General features: G+C 48.2%; 3 protein-coding genes across 3 annotated transcripts; 2 read left to right on the forward strand and 1 right to left on the reverse strand.

The window, feature by feature from the left end:
* Positions 1 to 466: 466 nt before the first annotated feature.
* Positions 467 to 3,287, reverse strand: cunh11orf54 (chromosome unknown C11orf54 homolog). The gene is made up of 8 exons (XM_068600235.1): positions 2,904 to 3,287; positions 2,732 to 2,830; positions 2,341 to 2,414; positions 2,148 to 2,249; positions 1,598 to 1,774; positions 1,208 to 1,357; positions 1,019 to 1,135; positions 467 to 940 (listed from the first exon to the last, which is right to left on the reverse strand). Exons 1-8 carry the CDS (start codon positions 3,130 to 3,132, stop codon positions 767 to 769), a joined length of 1,122 nt encoding a protein of 373 aa, XP_068456336.1. The 5' UTR covers positions 3,133 to 3,287; the 3' UTR covers positions 467 to 766.
* A 114-nt stretch (positions 3,288 to 3,401) lies between these two features.
* LOC137802407 (axoneme-associated protein mst101(2)-like) lies at positions 3,402 to 8,201 on the forward strand. The gene is made up of 5 exons (XM_068600233.1): positions 3,402 to 3,760; positions 3,843 to 4,113; positions 4,193 to 4,314; positions 4,685 to 4,727; positions 4,810 to 8,201. Exons 1-5 carry the CDS (start codon positions 3,621 to 3,623, stop codon positions 7,408 to 7,410), a joined length of 3,177 nt encoding a protein of 1,058 aa, XP_068456334.1. The 5' UTR covers positions 3,402 to 3,620; the 3' UTR covers positions 7,411 to 8,201.
* A 117-nt stretch (positions 8,202 to 8,318) lies between these two features.
* On the forward strand, positions 8,319 to 14,653 carry aspa (aspartoacylase). Its single transcript, XM_068600236.1, has 6 exons — positions 8,319 to 9,043; positions 10,912 to 11,107; positions 11,715 to 11,808; positions 11,915 to 12,022; positions 13,335 to 13,444; positions 13,560 to 14,653. Exons 1-6 carry the CDS (start codon positions 8,799 to 8,801, stop codon positions 13,749 to 13,751), a joined length of 945 nt encoding a protein of 314 aa, XP_068456337.1. The 5' UTR covers positions 8,319 to 8,798; the 3' UTR covers positions 13,752 to 14,653.
* Positions 14,654 to 15,676: the final 1,023 nt, after the last annotated feature.

The raw sequence follows: 15,676 nt of genomic DNA on the forward strand, positions 1-15,676 counted from the left end.
CATGAACCTTCATTACATTTTACACATGCACACATTGCTCCACTAGTTTTGGTCCTTTCGTGTGTTAATAATCAATGTGTTGCTTCTCATTAAATAAATAAACACAGAAGTCTTTTTTTGTGCTTTAAACCCCATAATGAGGGAGACACTTAAAACAGTCATTAAACATGTGTAAACTCTTATTGTTTTATAACTGGTGGCTATTTAACTAGCAGCAGGTGTTTTCTCTTCAGGTTAATAAGAGCTCAAACTAGACCTCAACAAATGCATCCGTGTGAGATATGAGGGAGTTATTGAGCCGGCACTTTCTAAAAAAGGTTTTAAAAAAAGACGCTTTAGTAGGAAAATAAGTGAAAACTTCTTTATGTTTAATGAATTAAAAAAAAAGTGTAATTTTTTCTCTGTGCGCCGACATGTCAGCCACCATCTGTTCTTGTCTGTCTTGTACATTATTTTATTTGTTTCATCATGTAGTTAACAAGCAGTCCAAGGTCCCATATTTACGACTCTCCTGCGTTCACTGAACACACCGCCATGAGTATCCGGATTCAACATTGTTTTTATTACATGAAATGTGCTGATTTTGTTCACAAGAAATGCATAATGACTTCTAGAGATGTGATTTCAGAGCAAAGATTTCAATTTCATTACACAAATGTTTCCGTGCAGAACACACAGAACCAGCAGCATCAACCTCGCGCTGCCTGGTTGACCTGGAGACCACGAGAGACGCTGCGCCGCAGACGAGACTTATTTCATTCCTCTTTCAGTCTCGTCCGACTCTGTGGGTGTCTCTGGGCCGGTCGATGCGGTAGACAAACTCTGCCGGCAGGAAGTAGCCCAGGTACTCCACGCTGTCCGGCGTGGTGTCCGTGTAGTAGTGGCCACCTTCCCCGTGGTGGCTGAAGCAGTGGGTGTGCTCCACGCGCAGGTCCAAACCCTGCACACACAGTAAAGACCCGTGAAACAAAAGACGGAGGCCCGTACGCTGGCTGGGCCGAGCGGGCGCTGCACTCACGGGGTCTCTGGACACCAGCACCGACTGGCAGACGAGCGGGGCGCTGACCTCAAAGTGCTTCAGCCAGCCGTTGACGGCGTCTTCGGTGTCGAGCGGGCAGGCCGAGAACTCTCTCGGCTATCGACGGGAGCAGATCCTCAATGAGATAAATCACGACGCAGAACTGTGAGGCAAACGTCCAATATTTACCATGATGTGGATTTTGGCTTTCCCCTTCTGGATGATGAAGGTGCCCCCCAGAGCCAGGGTCTGATCGGGGTAGCGAGCTTCCAGAGTCTTCCTCAGAGCCGTCACCAGACTGTGGCCCCCCGTCCTCTTCTTGGCCCGCACCTCGATGACCTGGAGAGATGAAGAGCATGACAGCTCACTTTCCTTTTTTCCTTTTGTTAATGTTTATCTTCTCGTATGTCGGGAGCACAGATATGAAGGGCTGAAGGTCACGCATAACAACTGTAGCCAGAACACAAGCCGACAGCTAAATGGGTTGAAGGTTCATCTGCAAACAGACGTGTTCGCTATTTGACAAAATGACAAAGCATGCAGCTGCAGATCTCGTCTGATCTGATAAAGACTCGTTACCTTCCCAGACTTCCCCTCACAGGCGTACAGATTGCCCAGCAGCCCAAAGTTGCAGTCAGAGAATTTGTTGCTGTATTTATCCTGCAGACACCGGCCGTCAGCTGGGTTGATGCAGGAGAAGTAGCTGCCGTTCACTGCGGGCCGTCCCGCCGCTTCGGTCAGAACCAGAGGAACCAGCTGAGGACCAGAATATTTAGAGTTTTAGGGTTGTTTTTATTTTTCCTTCTTCTAACAGTCAGTTGCTTCACTGCAGAGAAACTTGTCTCGTGATTGCTGTGCAGCTTTTAGTTGAATACAGTCCAAACTCCAAACAGAAAGCAATCCCACAGTGACACAAACTTTGTTTTTTTCAATACAATATTTACTCAGACATGCTGGTAAAAAAACATGTACACCAGAACAAAATACTTTTCTGGGGCCAGTTTTTTTTATTTTCAGGCCACTGCTTTACTAAATCATTGTTATCTTGAGGTTCCAGGGGGAAAGACTGGAGAGCTGCACTCTAAGTGAAGGTATTTAAGCCCGAATCTGTGGTGTAAAAGTGATTAACCTCTGCATTCATTCCAGTGATCCTGCTGGGAGCAGCTGCTGCTCCGAGGACGAAGGCTCCTGGCAGCTCCAGCTCCTTGGAGATGGTGTTCATGTTGTATTCCTGGGAGGAAGAGAGGCAACTATATTGTAACGCCGTCCCACTACAGTTCATGCAATCGCTACACCACACAATATTTTGTAACAATAACTACCTTGTGCTTTTGGACCATGGGGACCAGGTACGGCACACCACCAACATCAGTGATGCGCGGCTTCCCACACAGGCCTGCAGTGTGAGGACAGGGGGACGTTACCAACGTGACACACAGCCTATTCCACAACTTGTGTTAGCATTATTTCTCGACGAGTTCAGATGTACAATAATCATATATATTTCATGCAACTTCAAATAAATCCACATCTTTAAATGGGAAGCTCTTGGCTCAGGATAATAAGAATAAAGTGTCAGAATGAGTATGATTGGATTAAATACATCATGGAGGGCATGCATGGGGGATTTGATTTTCATGTTTTTACTTTATGGAAACACTGAGTGCACAGAATAGAAGAACACAGTGTACTTGTACTCTATGTGGCTCTTACCTTTCACAGGAAACTGGAAGGGCTCTTTGGTGAGATCGGGACACTCCACAACACTCACCTGAACTTCTGCAAAGTTCTCGTCAAGTCCTGCTTGCAGTACTGCAACCAGCAATACGTCATTATTACTCTCTCTCCATATACGTACTCATGCACATTCCTAGTAAACACTTACCGACACGCAGTTCCTCTAAATCTGGCGCGTGCAGCTGAACCTTTTCCGTTGCGCTGATATCTGCCATAACTGTTGTGTTAACTGTTGTGTTAACTGTTGTGTTAACTGTTGTGTTAACTGTTGTGTTAACTGCTGTGGAGGTTAGAGCTCCTGCAGGCTGTCCGGTGCAGGAGGAAGAGTCCTCTGCTGAAGCGAGCTCACCAGACTGGAGACCAACCAAAGAGTACATACGAGCAAGATAGTTCCCACCCCACCCAGCTTGTTTCCTCCTCTATACAGCGCATGTACTAGCACAACTGCCTCAATTTAAAATATAGATATATTGTCCATGGGTACTATTGTATGAATATCGTTTACTCACTATTTTCTACTGATTATCACGTTCGTTTATGTCCCGTTTACTTGTTAATGTGAGAAAACGGAGCTTACGGAACACAGCGACACAAAGCGGAAGTAGAAGGAGGAATCCTCCTGCCCGCGCGCTCGTTGCGTTGAAAACTTCCTGGTTGGCTCACACAGACACATGTGTAGCCACTGCTCGTTTTGTTGTTGTTTTGGTGCAGCTACACGTTGTTTAACGACATTAGCGAGATGCTAAGAAGTCATCTCAAGCGGACATGTGATCGGAGGCGTTTCCTTCGAGGCTTCAAGCGGATTTAACTATTTCTTTCCAACGAAGTCCTCTAGTTTGCTCTGTGCCTTGTGCTAACCGGCAGGATGACTGGAGGAGACCCTTTTCTAACCGGGACTCAACCCGGTGCCACTGGCGAAGCTGCAGCACAGCCGTCATATCTTGTGTCTTCTGCGGGACAGAGCTCACGGGATGAAGTGTCCAATGGTCCTGCTGCAGCAGAGAGGTGTGGAGGATGTCCTCTGCATGTCACAGCGATGATACACTTTCTCCAGTTTGTCTTTCTAACTCTAAATGTGCCTCTGCAGTGACTCAGGAGACAGCCTGTTCTTAACCCAAAAGGAAGCAACTTTACCTGAGGCAGTGAGGTCGGCACACCGCCGCTACACCAGCAGATCAACTCCCACTTCCCCCAGAGACCTGGAGGAAAGTGAAGGCGACAACTCGTCCACTTGCCACAGCAAAAAGTGGAAGAGAGGAAAGAAAAAACTCCGGCCAAATTACAGTTTTCCTTTCCTCAAACAGCGGGAGTGTAAGCGCAGAAGAAGTCCGCTATTTGACCTGAGCCAAAGCATCGATGTAAGGATAATCAATACCAGACATTCAAACAGGGGCTTTGTAATTATTATGTTGCACTGAAGTCGTTTCTTTCCCCCAGGATTACACCATCAGAGGCTTCTTTAAATGTCTGGGAGAGCTGAGGCCGAGCTCAGGACAGACCTGTGAGTCATCTTTACCGACGATTGACACGGATGGAGAGGACATATCTCCTCTGTCAGAGTAAGTTTATTTCAAGGAATACTCGTGCTTATGGTCTGTATCTATGAGCACCCAGTAAACAGTTATCTTTAATATAATACTTCATTTTTTGAGTCCAATTTGAGAGAAACTCTACAAACCGTTTTCTGGTTGAGTACAATGAAGGCCCTTGTAAAAGTAGTAGGATAAATTTCGTTTGGATGGGGCTTCAGCAGCAGTTTTTAACAGTTTTTGCCTCTTATTCTTTGAGAAGGTAGTTTCTCTTGCAATAGAGCATGAATAAAATGGCTTGTGGGATCCCTCAGGGATCAATTGCTGGGCCACTACCGTTTCACATCGGTGCATGTTAGCCTCGCTCCAACATTTAAATATACAACGTGTGCTGTTCCAGAGAAGACGGAGAGACGCCAGAGGACGAAGACATCAAAGTGGTGGTGAGCAGGCCGTTAACGACCTTACACCTCGTTGCACATTTTGTTGTGAGAACTTGGCTGTAATCTGTGTGTCACTTCACAGGAGAGGAAACACTTCCTGGCATCTTTCAAAAAGATTAGTCAACAATCCTGGTGCAACCCCTTAAAAAGACAAAAGAGGAGGAGAGATAATAACGCCGGGAGAGAAACATCAGGAAGAAGAGAAACCAAGCCGTCGCATATAAAACAGAACAAGAAGTCTTTCAACACGGAGAACCCTGGCACGGGTTCTTGCAGAATTCTGGTGCAGAGGACCAGAGAAGCATCTGAACCCGCAGCAGGACAGGCGGGCGACGGACCAGGAAGCCAACTTCTCCTCCACGAACTTCCAGATCACTCGAGTATCACTCAGGTAAAGAAGAGGACGAAAGAATGGTCAGAGGGTTTGCATGCCGCGATGTCCGTGAACGTGGAGGCAAAGGAGACTTTCAACCTCTCCGAGGTGCAGACCAGCGCTGTGAAGATGAAGAAGAAGAAGAAGAAAAAGAGGAGGAAAGATAGCAGCGAGGATGCTGAGCAGTTACAGTCTGAGACAGTTGCCGAACCTGTAAGTGATGATGCTGAGATAAAAAAGAAGAAGAAGAAGAAGAGGAAAGCTAGCAGCGAGGATGCTGATGAGTTACAGTCAGAGGCAGTTGCCAAACCTTTAAGTGAGGACACTGAGAAGAAAAAGAAAGCTAGCGCCGAGGATGATGCACAGTTACAGTTTAGCGCAGTTGCCGAACCTTTAAATGAGGATGCTGAAATAAAAAAGAAGAAGAAGAAGAGGAGGAGGAAAGGTAGCAGTGAGGACGCTGAGGAGTTACAGTCTGAGGCAGTTGCTAAACTTACAAGTGAAGATGCTGAGATACAGAAGAAGAGGAGGAGGAAAGGTAGCGGTGAAGATGCTGAGGAGTTACTGTCAGAGGCAGTTGCTGAACCTCCATGTGATGACGCTCAGATAAAAAAGAAGAAGAAGAAGATGAAGAAGAGGAAAGGTTGCGGCGAGGATGTTGAGCAGTTACAGGCGGAGGCAGTTGCTGAACCTTTAAGTGAAGATGCAGAGATGAAGAAGAAGAAGAGGAGTAGGAAAGCTAGCGGCGATGATGCTGAGAAGTTACAGTCCAGCGCAGTTGCCGAACCTCTAAGTGAGGATGCTGAGATACAGAAGGAGGAGAAGAAGAGGAAAGGTAGCGGCGAGGATGCTGAGGAGTTGCAGTCAGAGACAGTTGCCGAACCCCTAATTGAGGATGCTGAGATAAAAAAGAAGAAGAAGAAGAAGAAGAAGAGGAAAGCTAGCAGTGAAGATGCTGAGGAGCTACAGTCAGAGGCAGTTACCAAACCTTTAAGTGAGGATGCTGAGAAGAAGAAGAAAAAGAAAGCTAGCGCCGATGATGTTGAACAGTTACAGTTTAGAGCAGTTGCCGAACCTTTAAGTGAGGATGCTGAGAAGAAGAAGAAGAAGAAGAAGAAGAGGAAAGGTAGCAGCGAGGATGCTGAGGAGTTACTGTCAGAGACAGTTGCCGAACCTTTAAGTGATGATGCTGAGATACAGAAGAAGAAAAAGAAAAAAGAATTGGTAATTGTAATAAGGAAAGAAAATGAGGAGGCATTGAAGAGGACTTTGGATTTGCCGCCAGTGTCAACAGAACAGTTTGAGGCGTCAGGAAATTGTTCTCAGGAACCATTAGGATCAAGTTTGGAGAGGAGGAAGAAGCACCAGAAGAAACAACAGTCCACTAACGACGGAGACGAGGACGTGGATCTGAGCGTGTGTCTCGATGAGTCTTTGGCTGAAGGTTCAAGGACGTCGCTGAAGAAGAAGAAGAAGAGGAAAACTGTCTTTGAGGGAATGAATGTCTCCTACACGCCGAAAGAAAAGGAGAAGTTTGAAACCATATCAGAACAGAAAACTAATGAGGGCCTTGAAGAGCAAAACGCTGAGCTGGTGACAAAGGAAAAGAAGAGAAAGAGTGAACCATTCAGCACGGGGGCATCTGGAGACAAAGTGGCTCAAAGCGATGATTCAGTGTCTGCACGGGAAAAGGAAAAGAGGAGGCACTCATCCTTCCTCTTTGCTGACGCAGAGGAACGCGATGCGCAGACTCACAGGGAACGCATCCCTTCCTCGCCGTCCCGTCCCGACGTGGAGGAACCGAACGACGGGGTCACGCAGCGGAAACACAAAAGGAAGAGCAAGACGTCCGTAACTGAATGTGCTGACGCGGGGAGGAAGAGGGAAAAGGAACGCACGGGAAGTGAAAGCAAAGGACTGGACGGTGCAGCTGACGCAGGGTCTTCTGCCCACGACGAGGTGTTGAAGAAGAAGAAGAAGAAAAAGTGTAACGATGTGATAATGAAGGACGCTCCAACCGCAAAGACCTGTAGCCCAGTTTCACGCAAGGAAAAAGGCAAATGTGACGCGAACGCGGAAACGCTGACCTCGGTCGAACGTGAGTTACCGTCTTCAGAGACGTTAAGTGACACGAGAGACCAGAAGAAGAAGACGTTGTTGCTGAAGTCGGATTGGTCCGAGTCAGAGGAAACCAAAAAGGAGCAGAAGGAAAGAAGCGAGCCGCCGCTGGGCCTCTTCTCAGCGGAGGCTGCAGACATCCTGAGGAGAGAGCACAGAATGTTGATGCGGAAATTTCTTAATCCGAACTAGGAGTTCTTCACTGACTCTTAGTCTGAACTCGCTGATTGATAAACTGTCGATTTGAGTTTGATCAGCGGAGGAATCCTCAACTTCCTGCGTCTTTCTAGATGTTGTTGACGTGTTTGAATGTGTGTTTTGTATCAAAGCATTTTACTGACGCGGTTCTCGACCTCTTTGGTGTTGAGAAGAACTGAAGAATAACAACACACCATAACGACTACTTGTTTTTTTCACAAGTTTGTTAAATGAAACTCCATTACATGATTGTAATAAACATTGTGATCACTCTTGAACATGAAACAAAGAGCATTTTTTATTTTTGTTGGATTTTTTTAATAGTAACCTCAATGTGGACCGGTAGGAACACACAGCCTGCCACTTAGCGAGCTTCTGACTCGTATAGCAACGGCACGGTTTCTTTCAACCTGCATCGTTTTATTTTTTTGCTGAACCATAAAAAGATTAATTGTACTCTGTATATTGGAAATCTGTTTCGGAGACGTCTCCTGCTGCTGCTTGAGCCCGTTATAGCAAATGATCTGATAGGGTGACTGATTGTTGGTGGTTTTTTTAGAGCTATAACAAAGTGCACCGTGCAGAGGTTAATGTGTAACACAGAGCTACTGCGCTCAAATGGTTTTGTAATATTCATCTGCTTCTGCTTTTGTGAAATCATTTGTCATATAATTTGTGATAAGTGGAGCAATAACCTCCAGGAAGAGTCACACAGGTACTGAATGTGTTGGGTAATATGTCATTTATGTTTTTCTGAAAACTTGTGTCAATCATCAAAGTATAAAGTGTGTGTGTGTGTGTGTGTGTGTGTGTGTGTGTGTGTGTGTGTGTGTGTGTGTGTGTGTGTGTGTGTGTGTGTGTGTGGGATGGGGGGGGGGGGGGGGGGCTGCTTAGCGCTATTATTCAGTCAGTAATATTATTTTCACTCGCTTTTTGTTTTTCTTAAACACATCAAAAGTGCTTTTATTTTGAAGGCCATGCCCGGAAGTAACGGGTCCCCACAAGCCCAGCTATATAAGAAAAAAGAAACACCTGTAACGTCCGCCAGGAAGCGGTGCTTTGAATGCGTTTTACTTCGGAGGAACCGGAAGCGACCCGCTCACCCTCCGTGGGTTTGGCGCGTGGGAAGGTAAACAACGGGAGGACCCGCGCTCACTGCGGGCTGTCGCGTGCAGCTCGAGATGTCGCGCGCGACCTCAGCGCGGTTTTCGCGCGGCGACTGATCCCCGCGCGCGTGTTACGTAAGCGCGCCGCCTCGGCAGCATTTAAACAGCGCGGCTGAGGCTCCGCCACGAAACTTTCCTCTGCCCCGACAGCAGCAGCAGCAGCAGCGGCTCCACCCGGACTGCGCGGTCACGGGAACCAGAACCAGAACCAGAACCATGTCCTCCATGTACGGCAACAGCGCGCGCGTCACCGAGGCCAGGCGGGTGGCTATTTTCGGGGGGACGCACGGGAACGAGATGTCCGGCGTGACGCTCGTGAACCTGTGGGTGAAGAACGGAGCCGAGATCCAGAGGAAGCGGGTCGAGACCAAGCCGTTCATCACCAACCCGAAGGCCGTGGAGAAGTGCAGCAGATACGTGGACACGGACCTGAACCGAGCCTTCACCCCGGAGAACCTCAGGTAACTGAAGGGACGCTAGTCCTGCACGGATCCAACAAACAGGTCCACGTTGAGCTGTTGGGTTTTACTGGGTTTAAGATTGAGCTCACGTGCATACCCATACTGTATGTTATGACGTCAGTAGGTTAAGGTGTTGTGTACATTTCATCTGTTTGTGTTGGTGCGAATGAAATGACTCTAAACAATGAGAGACCACTGACGGCGCACAATTATGCAACATACATGTTGACTGCGTGTGTGTGTGTGTCTGTCTGTGTGTGCGTGTGCGCGCGCGCGCTCTGCCAGACAAACGAGGACAAACCTGAAGGCTCTCGCGCTCAGAGGCCGTCTGGTGAGCTGTGACATGAACCGACAACAAAACAATAACCATTTACACTTATGGGAAATCCCACAGTCACGCGGTCACGTGGGCATTTCCATCAAAACGCTATCCTCTCAGGTTGCGCGCGTGTGTGTGTATGTGTGTGCGTGTGCGTGCGTGTGTTTACCGTCGCCCCTGCTCAGCGCAGCAGTGCACGTGTCCCCTCCTCCCCGGACTGGCCCGCCAGCAGCAGGAAACGTGAGCGCAACGTGACCGAGCTGCAAATGGACTCAGAAGATTTTATTCTCTCGTTTTTCTCTTTTTTTATTGAGTTGCATCGGTGTCTCTTCTTGTGCGTTGTAGCAGAAGATGAAGTCTTAAACAAAAACACCCGCTGGCTCCTCTCGTCCGCCCGCATGGCTTCACCAGCAGCCTCTCCTCTGACGTCATAAGTCACTGCTCTGTAACAACAAGCCCGAGGTTATTGTGCCCTGTCCCGTCATTTGATTTGCACTTGATCTTGGCCTTTTGTTCTGACCTCATGGTTCCCTTTGAGATGTTCTCTGTTCTCCTTTTTATTTTTAAATCTGGTAAAAGCTGGGCTCACCCTGTCCATCATCCTCCAGCTCAACGTGCTGTGTTCAGGGTCTTCCAGACGCGGAGGGTTCGAGTAAGGAGATTAACCGCACGGAGGCTCTTTCTAAAAACAGCTCTGTGTCCTGAACAGACCAGCAGACCCTCGTGTCCTCGCTGTAACTCACACACTGTGCTGGTGTTGCAGAGCCCCGGCTGCCCGGACGATGCCAGATGTTTGCTGAAAATGTTTGTCTAAAGAACAGATGTGAGGGAGGCGAGACAATAAGGCTGCTGTCCTGCTGCCGTGTGGAGAAGGTCCTGGACCCCGCTTGTTCTGAAGCGCTTTGACAAGAGCAAAGAGGGAACAGGGAGGGGAGGCTCTCTTTCTCTGCTGAGAGCGGAGAATGTCTGTCTGGTGGGGGGGAAGGGAGGAGGAGACGAGGAGACGAGGAGACGAGGAGACAACTTCATCCAGCCGGACAAAACAAACCTTTCAGGATTCTTAGGGGCAGCGATGCACAGACTGGAGAAAATGGCTTTTATTTCATCTTAATGCTTATGTGAGCTAGTGTAGAATAATCTAGTGTGGTCTAATCTAGACTACACTTGACTAGTCTGGACTAGTCTAGTTAGTGCAGAAGCTGAAGGCTGACGTGACTCCTGCATCAAAGGTTAGATTGCAGTAATTATCAAGACATCGTCACAGCTATTACTGGTTTGCTGTTACCCACATGTGAAGAACTGCAGGAAATACAAGCCACACACACACACACACACACACACACACACACACACACACACACACACACACACACACACACATATGTAAGTCATTAACATGCACCACGGCTCATTGTCACTTCTGGAGAAGTGTCTGATAAGCTGTGATAAGAACATGTGTTGGCGGCTTTCTCATGCTGTCTGTCTGTGTGCGTGTGCGTGTGTGTGTGTGTGTGTGTGTGTGTGTGTGTGTGTGTATCCGCGTCCGCAGTGCCCCGGGAGGAGACGACCTGCCCTACGAGGTGCAGCGGGCTCAGGAGATCAACAGGATATTCGGGCCCAAAGGGAGCCCGGAGGCCTACGACGTGGTCTTTGACCTCCACAACACCACGTCCAACATGGGCTGCACGCTGATCCTGGAGAGCTCCAAAGACCACTTCAACCTGCAGATGATGAACTACATCAAGGTGACCACCCCCCCACTCCGCCCCTAAAACATTGTTTAACTTCTGATTGTGAAAGGAGGTCTGGTGTCTTAACGTCTACATCACCGCGTGTGTTTAAGAAGTTAATGTTCTACTCGCAGGTCTCCTCAGAGGTCACACAGTTTCCCTTCTTTTAAAGGATCAGTCCTATTATTTTAGTTTCCTCCACAAAAAGAAGGCCGGTCCATGTATTTCGCCCCCGTCAATGCACGTAGCGTTAGCTTGGCTTTAGAACACCAAACCGTGGCTCACATGAAGTCGCTCAGCTGTTCAGCACATGTTGAACTCGGTCTGTAAGCGAAACAGAGAGCGACACCGGGGAGGAGAGGAGCCGCCAAAGGCAACACGCTCCCTGTGACTGTCAGCGATGGAGGTCATGAGAAAGTTTTGAATCACTTTTAAGAAACACAGATCTAAAAGTGGTGACTCAGCTCCTCCCGCTGATTCAGAGACCTCCGGCAGAACCGGCTGGAGCTCGTAGTTTAACTTCATCTCCCTCAGTCTCCCCATGACGTTAATCACAGACCTGTCTGTGCTGCCAGACGTCTTTCTCTTGTCATGATCTGGTTTGTTTGTCTCGTTGCTGCAGAAAGCCATCGCTCCAGCCAGCTGCCTCGTCCTGCTGAATGAACATCCTCTTTTGAAATATTCCACGTCACGCTCCGTCGCCAAGCACGCCGTCGGTGAGTTGTCTCGAGGCCTCGAGGCCTTTGGGGGACGAACGGACCGGACGTGTCCCCGGAGGTGTCCGCTGGCTGCACAACACACCTTGTGACTGTTTGCCTGCAGGTCTGGAAGTGGGCCCTCAGCCTCAGGGCGTTCTGAGGAGCAACATCTTCGAGGCCATGAGGGTGATCCTGAAGCACGCGCTGGACTTCATCGAGCTGTTTAATGAAGGTATCCTCCAGCTGGGACGCGCTCTCCTGCGGCGTGAGCGGGTCAGAGGGAAGATTAAAGATGGCAGGAAAAGTTCCCACAAATATTATGACGCGTGTGTGTTGCGCAACAGGATGTCGCCTTGACGAGTAACGCTTTGAGACAAAGCGCCCGCGGGTGCCCGTCTGATTCATCCAGATGCACCTGCACCCGGATCCCTAAATGTATCCGCATCATCGCCCCTTCCCTTCGGGACAGCGTTTGCAATGTTGATGGCGCCGAGTCGGGCCTCTCTCTCTCTCGCCCTCCCTCCACCCTTCTCTCTCTCTCTTTCTCACATAAACAAGCGTTTCGTGCCAAGCGCTGGTCCATCGCGTCCCGTCGGCTCGCCGTGGGCCGGGCCGCTGAATGGCTCGCTTGTTGTCGGAGTCCGGCTGCCAACGGTGCGGTAATCTTCTGTTGGGAGGGGGGGAATGAGGGGGGATGAGGGGGGGGTATGAATCGGTGTTCCTGCCTCCAGGAGCCGAGCAGCATGAAGAAACGGGACATTGAACTGTTCTTCTAGCAGGAAATGACTTCCGCTGAGGAAACGGCTTGTCCTTCTTTCTTTTCTTTGCGTGTGCTGCCGCTTGCATATCAATGCACTTTAGTGGTGACTTACTTCATGCCCAATCTCTGCCAAAAACACACACACACACACACACACACACACACACACACACACACACACTGCACATCCTGTTCAGTTCTGGAGATTGAATGAGGCCACGTTGGCGCCGGGTGGCACCTCCCAGCTTTCTGGTTCCACTTCACCAAAAATCTGCAATGTGTCAGAGATGGAGACCTGGACTCAAGTTACACACACACACACACACACACACACACACACACACACTCACACTCACACTCACACTCACACACACACACACACACCATATTCACAGCTTATTGCAACATGAAGAGACTGGACTTGGACTCTAGCTCAAAGACTTAATGTACATCTGAAATACCTCATAGATGATTTTAATTATTGTTTCTTAATATTTATAGAATCTGAATCAGCATCTTTCAGTTCACACACTTTGTTTTCTCTTGGTTATGAAGCAAAAGCAACAAGCAAAATCAGTAGATCATTGATGAAAGTCTAGTCTTAACGAGGATTCACTGCAGACAGGAAGTTGATCCTTCGCGTGGAGGTTTCTTTACTTTCTCTCTCGTCGTTATCTTTGTTATTTCTATCGGGAGTGATTCATTTAGTTCACATTGTTCTCGGTGTCAGTGGACGCTGCAGGACGCTCACGGCGCTGCGTGTTGTCGTCTGCGTGTCGCTCAGGCATGGAGTTCCCTCCCTGCACGGTGGAGGTGTTCCGGGTCCTGGAGAGGATCGACTACCCCCGAGACGCCAACGGGAACATCATCGCCATGGTGCACCCCAACCTGCAGGTACAAGCTTTCATCCGACCGCTTGGACCTGTGAGGAACTGAGTCGTCGCCTGGTCAGTGTGAGGCGTGTTGTTTTAGGCTGAGCGGTGCACTCATGTCCCGCTTGTCGTTTCAGGACTGCGACTGGGAGCCGCTGAACCCCGGCGACCCCATGTTCCAGACGTTTGACGGGAAGACGGTCCGGTACCAAGGCCCGGGCACCGTCTACCCGACCTTCATCAACGAGGCTGCCTACTACGAGAAGCAGCAGGCGTTTGTCACCACCAGGAGAGAAGCCTTGGTGGGCAGCGCCATCAGAAAAGTATGAAAACGGGCCGGCGATGCCCGCGAGCCGCGATCTGTGTGTAGACTTTGCACTTTGCTCTGTTGGCGCACGACAGACTTTCACGTAATGACTAGATTCATCTTTTACACACTGATTTAGCTTGCCGAGCATTTACTGTCCGAGAATCTATTAACTATGCAAAGAACGTGTGTGGAGTCACTGTGAGAGTCTTTTGATCTGAAGAAGTATATTGCTGTGGTAAGTATTTATGATACTGTTATTTAAAATATATATATTTACATTAAATCAACTAAGTTTTTTTTGTATAATATTAAAGGCCAGGCCTGATCATCCGTGACTTATGAATTATTAACCATCTCTTTAAGTTTCCTACTACTGCTCAGGATCATAACCTGCGACCTTTGACCCCAAACTGTAGTTGTTCCTCTGATATATATTTGTGGCATCTCTTGGAAGGTGTTCGTGGCCTTTGATTCCTACCTGTGACTCCAGCGGGTGCGTCTGTGGTGCTGTCCTATTGTTGCCTTAACACAGATTTTCAGACACACACAAAAAAAGAATTGCACAACAAATTTGGAGTTGAATTTGTCTGATAAGAAGATATTATTTTGATAAGCGATGGGGTATGTTCTGTCCTCTAAACACATGGGATGCAGTTTAAAATGTTTTTATAACAATATACCTGTCTATTTTGATATACTTGTCCTGTGTGTGGTTCAAAGTGAAATATACTCCTTGAATCGTGGAAAGCGTATGTCCTTTTTAATGTCGGACGTCTTTGTCGTGTCAAAGTGCATCGCTGTTGTCTTATTCGTGTTTCAACTAGCAATATTTTTATTGGTGGCACCAATTCATGTGATGAGTAACGTCTGCTGTCCTTTCGTCCTGTGGAAATGACCCAATCAATAAATGTAGTGCTCTGCTCAGCTGCTGTCTTCTTGTTTGTAGACGCACCTTCAGACTGTCCTTGTTGTCGTGCATGTCGCACCTGCAGCCACCAGAGGGCGCCACACGCCCACTGAGGCAACGTGCAGTCAAGTTACCCTCAACTGTTTCCCACAACTGAAACGGAAGTCAAACATTTTGCACAATTATACAAACAATAGTCTTGACTATCCGTTGTATTAATGTGCACATGCACATTCGTTGTGTTCAATATATTTGGAAGAATGTCCATACAGTAAATGTTTTATTCAAAAGACATTTGGAATCTTGGCTCAATTAAATATATATGTTAGTATTGGGAAATCCTGACACACACACTTTGTTCTTCTTGCAGTCATTGTTATCGACGCTGTGTCTCTTCTGATGCATTAATGCTGTGATGCTCAGCAGGACTGGAGAGTGTGTGTGTTTGCGTCTCGGAGATCCAAACAGACAACATCACCGGAGGTCTCTGGCGCGCCATTGAACTGCAGTGAAGCAGGTCGAGAGGAGAGGCAGAGGAGCATGAACGCAGCACAGTGGCATCATCTTTGCACGGAGTCTGAGCCGAGGCTTTCCTTCCAGTGAGGTGAACACAGGAAAACAAGTCATGCATTTCCTGCTACGTCACGTCAGGCATGTGATGACTGTTTCAGTTGCATGACCCCAGTGCTGCTCGGAGCTCTTCCCATCTGATTCATTACAGTAATCTAATCAGGGCTCTCGGGCCTGCAGCGATGCTGATCAATGATTCCTCCTGAAAGCTTTTAGGGGAATGATGTTTCGCTTCTGGGCTGAGATCCAAGCGTCCAGCTGCTGCTGGACAGCTTTCTCCTCTGCAGAGCCTCACACCAGGTTCACGGAAGGAAGACGCTGCGTTTGGAGTTTCCGGTTGCTTCGAAAACCACTCTGACCAAAAGTTGTCATGGTTAGATAGAAACACGTTTCCTTTTCTAAACAAGAAAAGATGTGCATGTAAAATATACGAGTGGGTGGAAAGGCAGAGCAAGGGTCACATAGCA

Source organism: Clinocottus analis, unplaced genomic scaffold (genome assembly GCF_023055335.1).
Source record: "Clinocottus analis isolate CAN_PGR_092001 unplaced genomic scaffold, fCliAna1.0.p SCAF_5, whole genome shotgun sequence".
Lineage (NCBI taxonomy): Eukaryota > Metazoa > Chordata > Actinopteri > Perciformes > Cottidae > Clinocottus > Clinocottus analis.

Bases quoted from the DNA above. Each gene is read 5' to 3' on its own strand.
- cunh11orf54 (XM_068600235.1), bottom strand. From the start codon at position 3,132: ATGTACTCTTTGGTTGGTCTCCAGTCTGGTGAGCTCGCTTCAGCAGAG. The intron at 2,415-2,731 runs GTAAGAGCCACA...CTCACACTGCAG, and splicing joins CTTCCAGTTTCCTGTGAAAG to GCCTGTGTGGGAAGCCGCGC. The intron at 1,775-2,147 runs GTTAATCACTTT...TCTGGTCCTCAG, and splicing joins TCACTGGAATGAATGCAGAG to CTGGTTCCTCTGGTTCTGAC.
- LOC137802407 (XM_068600233.1), top strand. From the start codon at position 3,621: ATGACTGGAGGAGACCCTTTTCTAACCGGGACTCAACCCGGTGCCACT. The intron at 3,761-3,842 runs GTGTGGAGGATG...GTGCCTCTGCAG, and splicing joins GGTCCTGCTGCAGCAGAGAG to TGACTCAGGAGACAGCCTGT. The intron at 4,728-4,809 runs GTGAGCAGGCCG...GTCACTTCACAG, and splicing joins ACGAAGACATCAAAGTGGTG to GAGAGGAAACACTTCCTGGC.
- aspa (XM_068600236.1), top strand. From the start codon at position 8,799: ATGTCCTCCATGTACGGCAACAGCGCGCGCGTCACCGAGGCCAGGCGG. The intron at 11,809-11,914 runs GTGAGTTGTCTC...GTTTGCCTGCAG, and splicing joins CGTCGCCAAGCACGCCGTCG to GTCTGGAAGTGGGCCCTCAG. The intron at 12,023-13,334 runs GTATCCTCCAGC...CGTGTCGCTCAG, and splicing joins CATCGAGCTGTTTAATGAAG to GCATGGAGTTCCCTCCCTGC.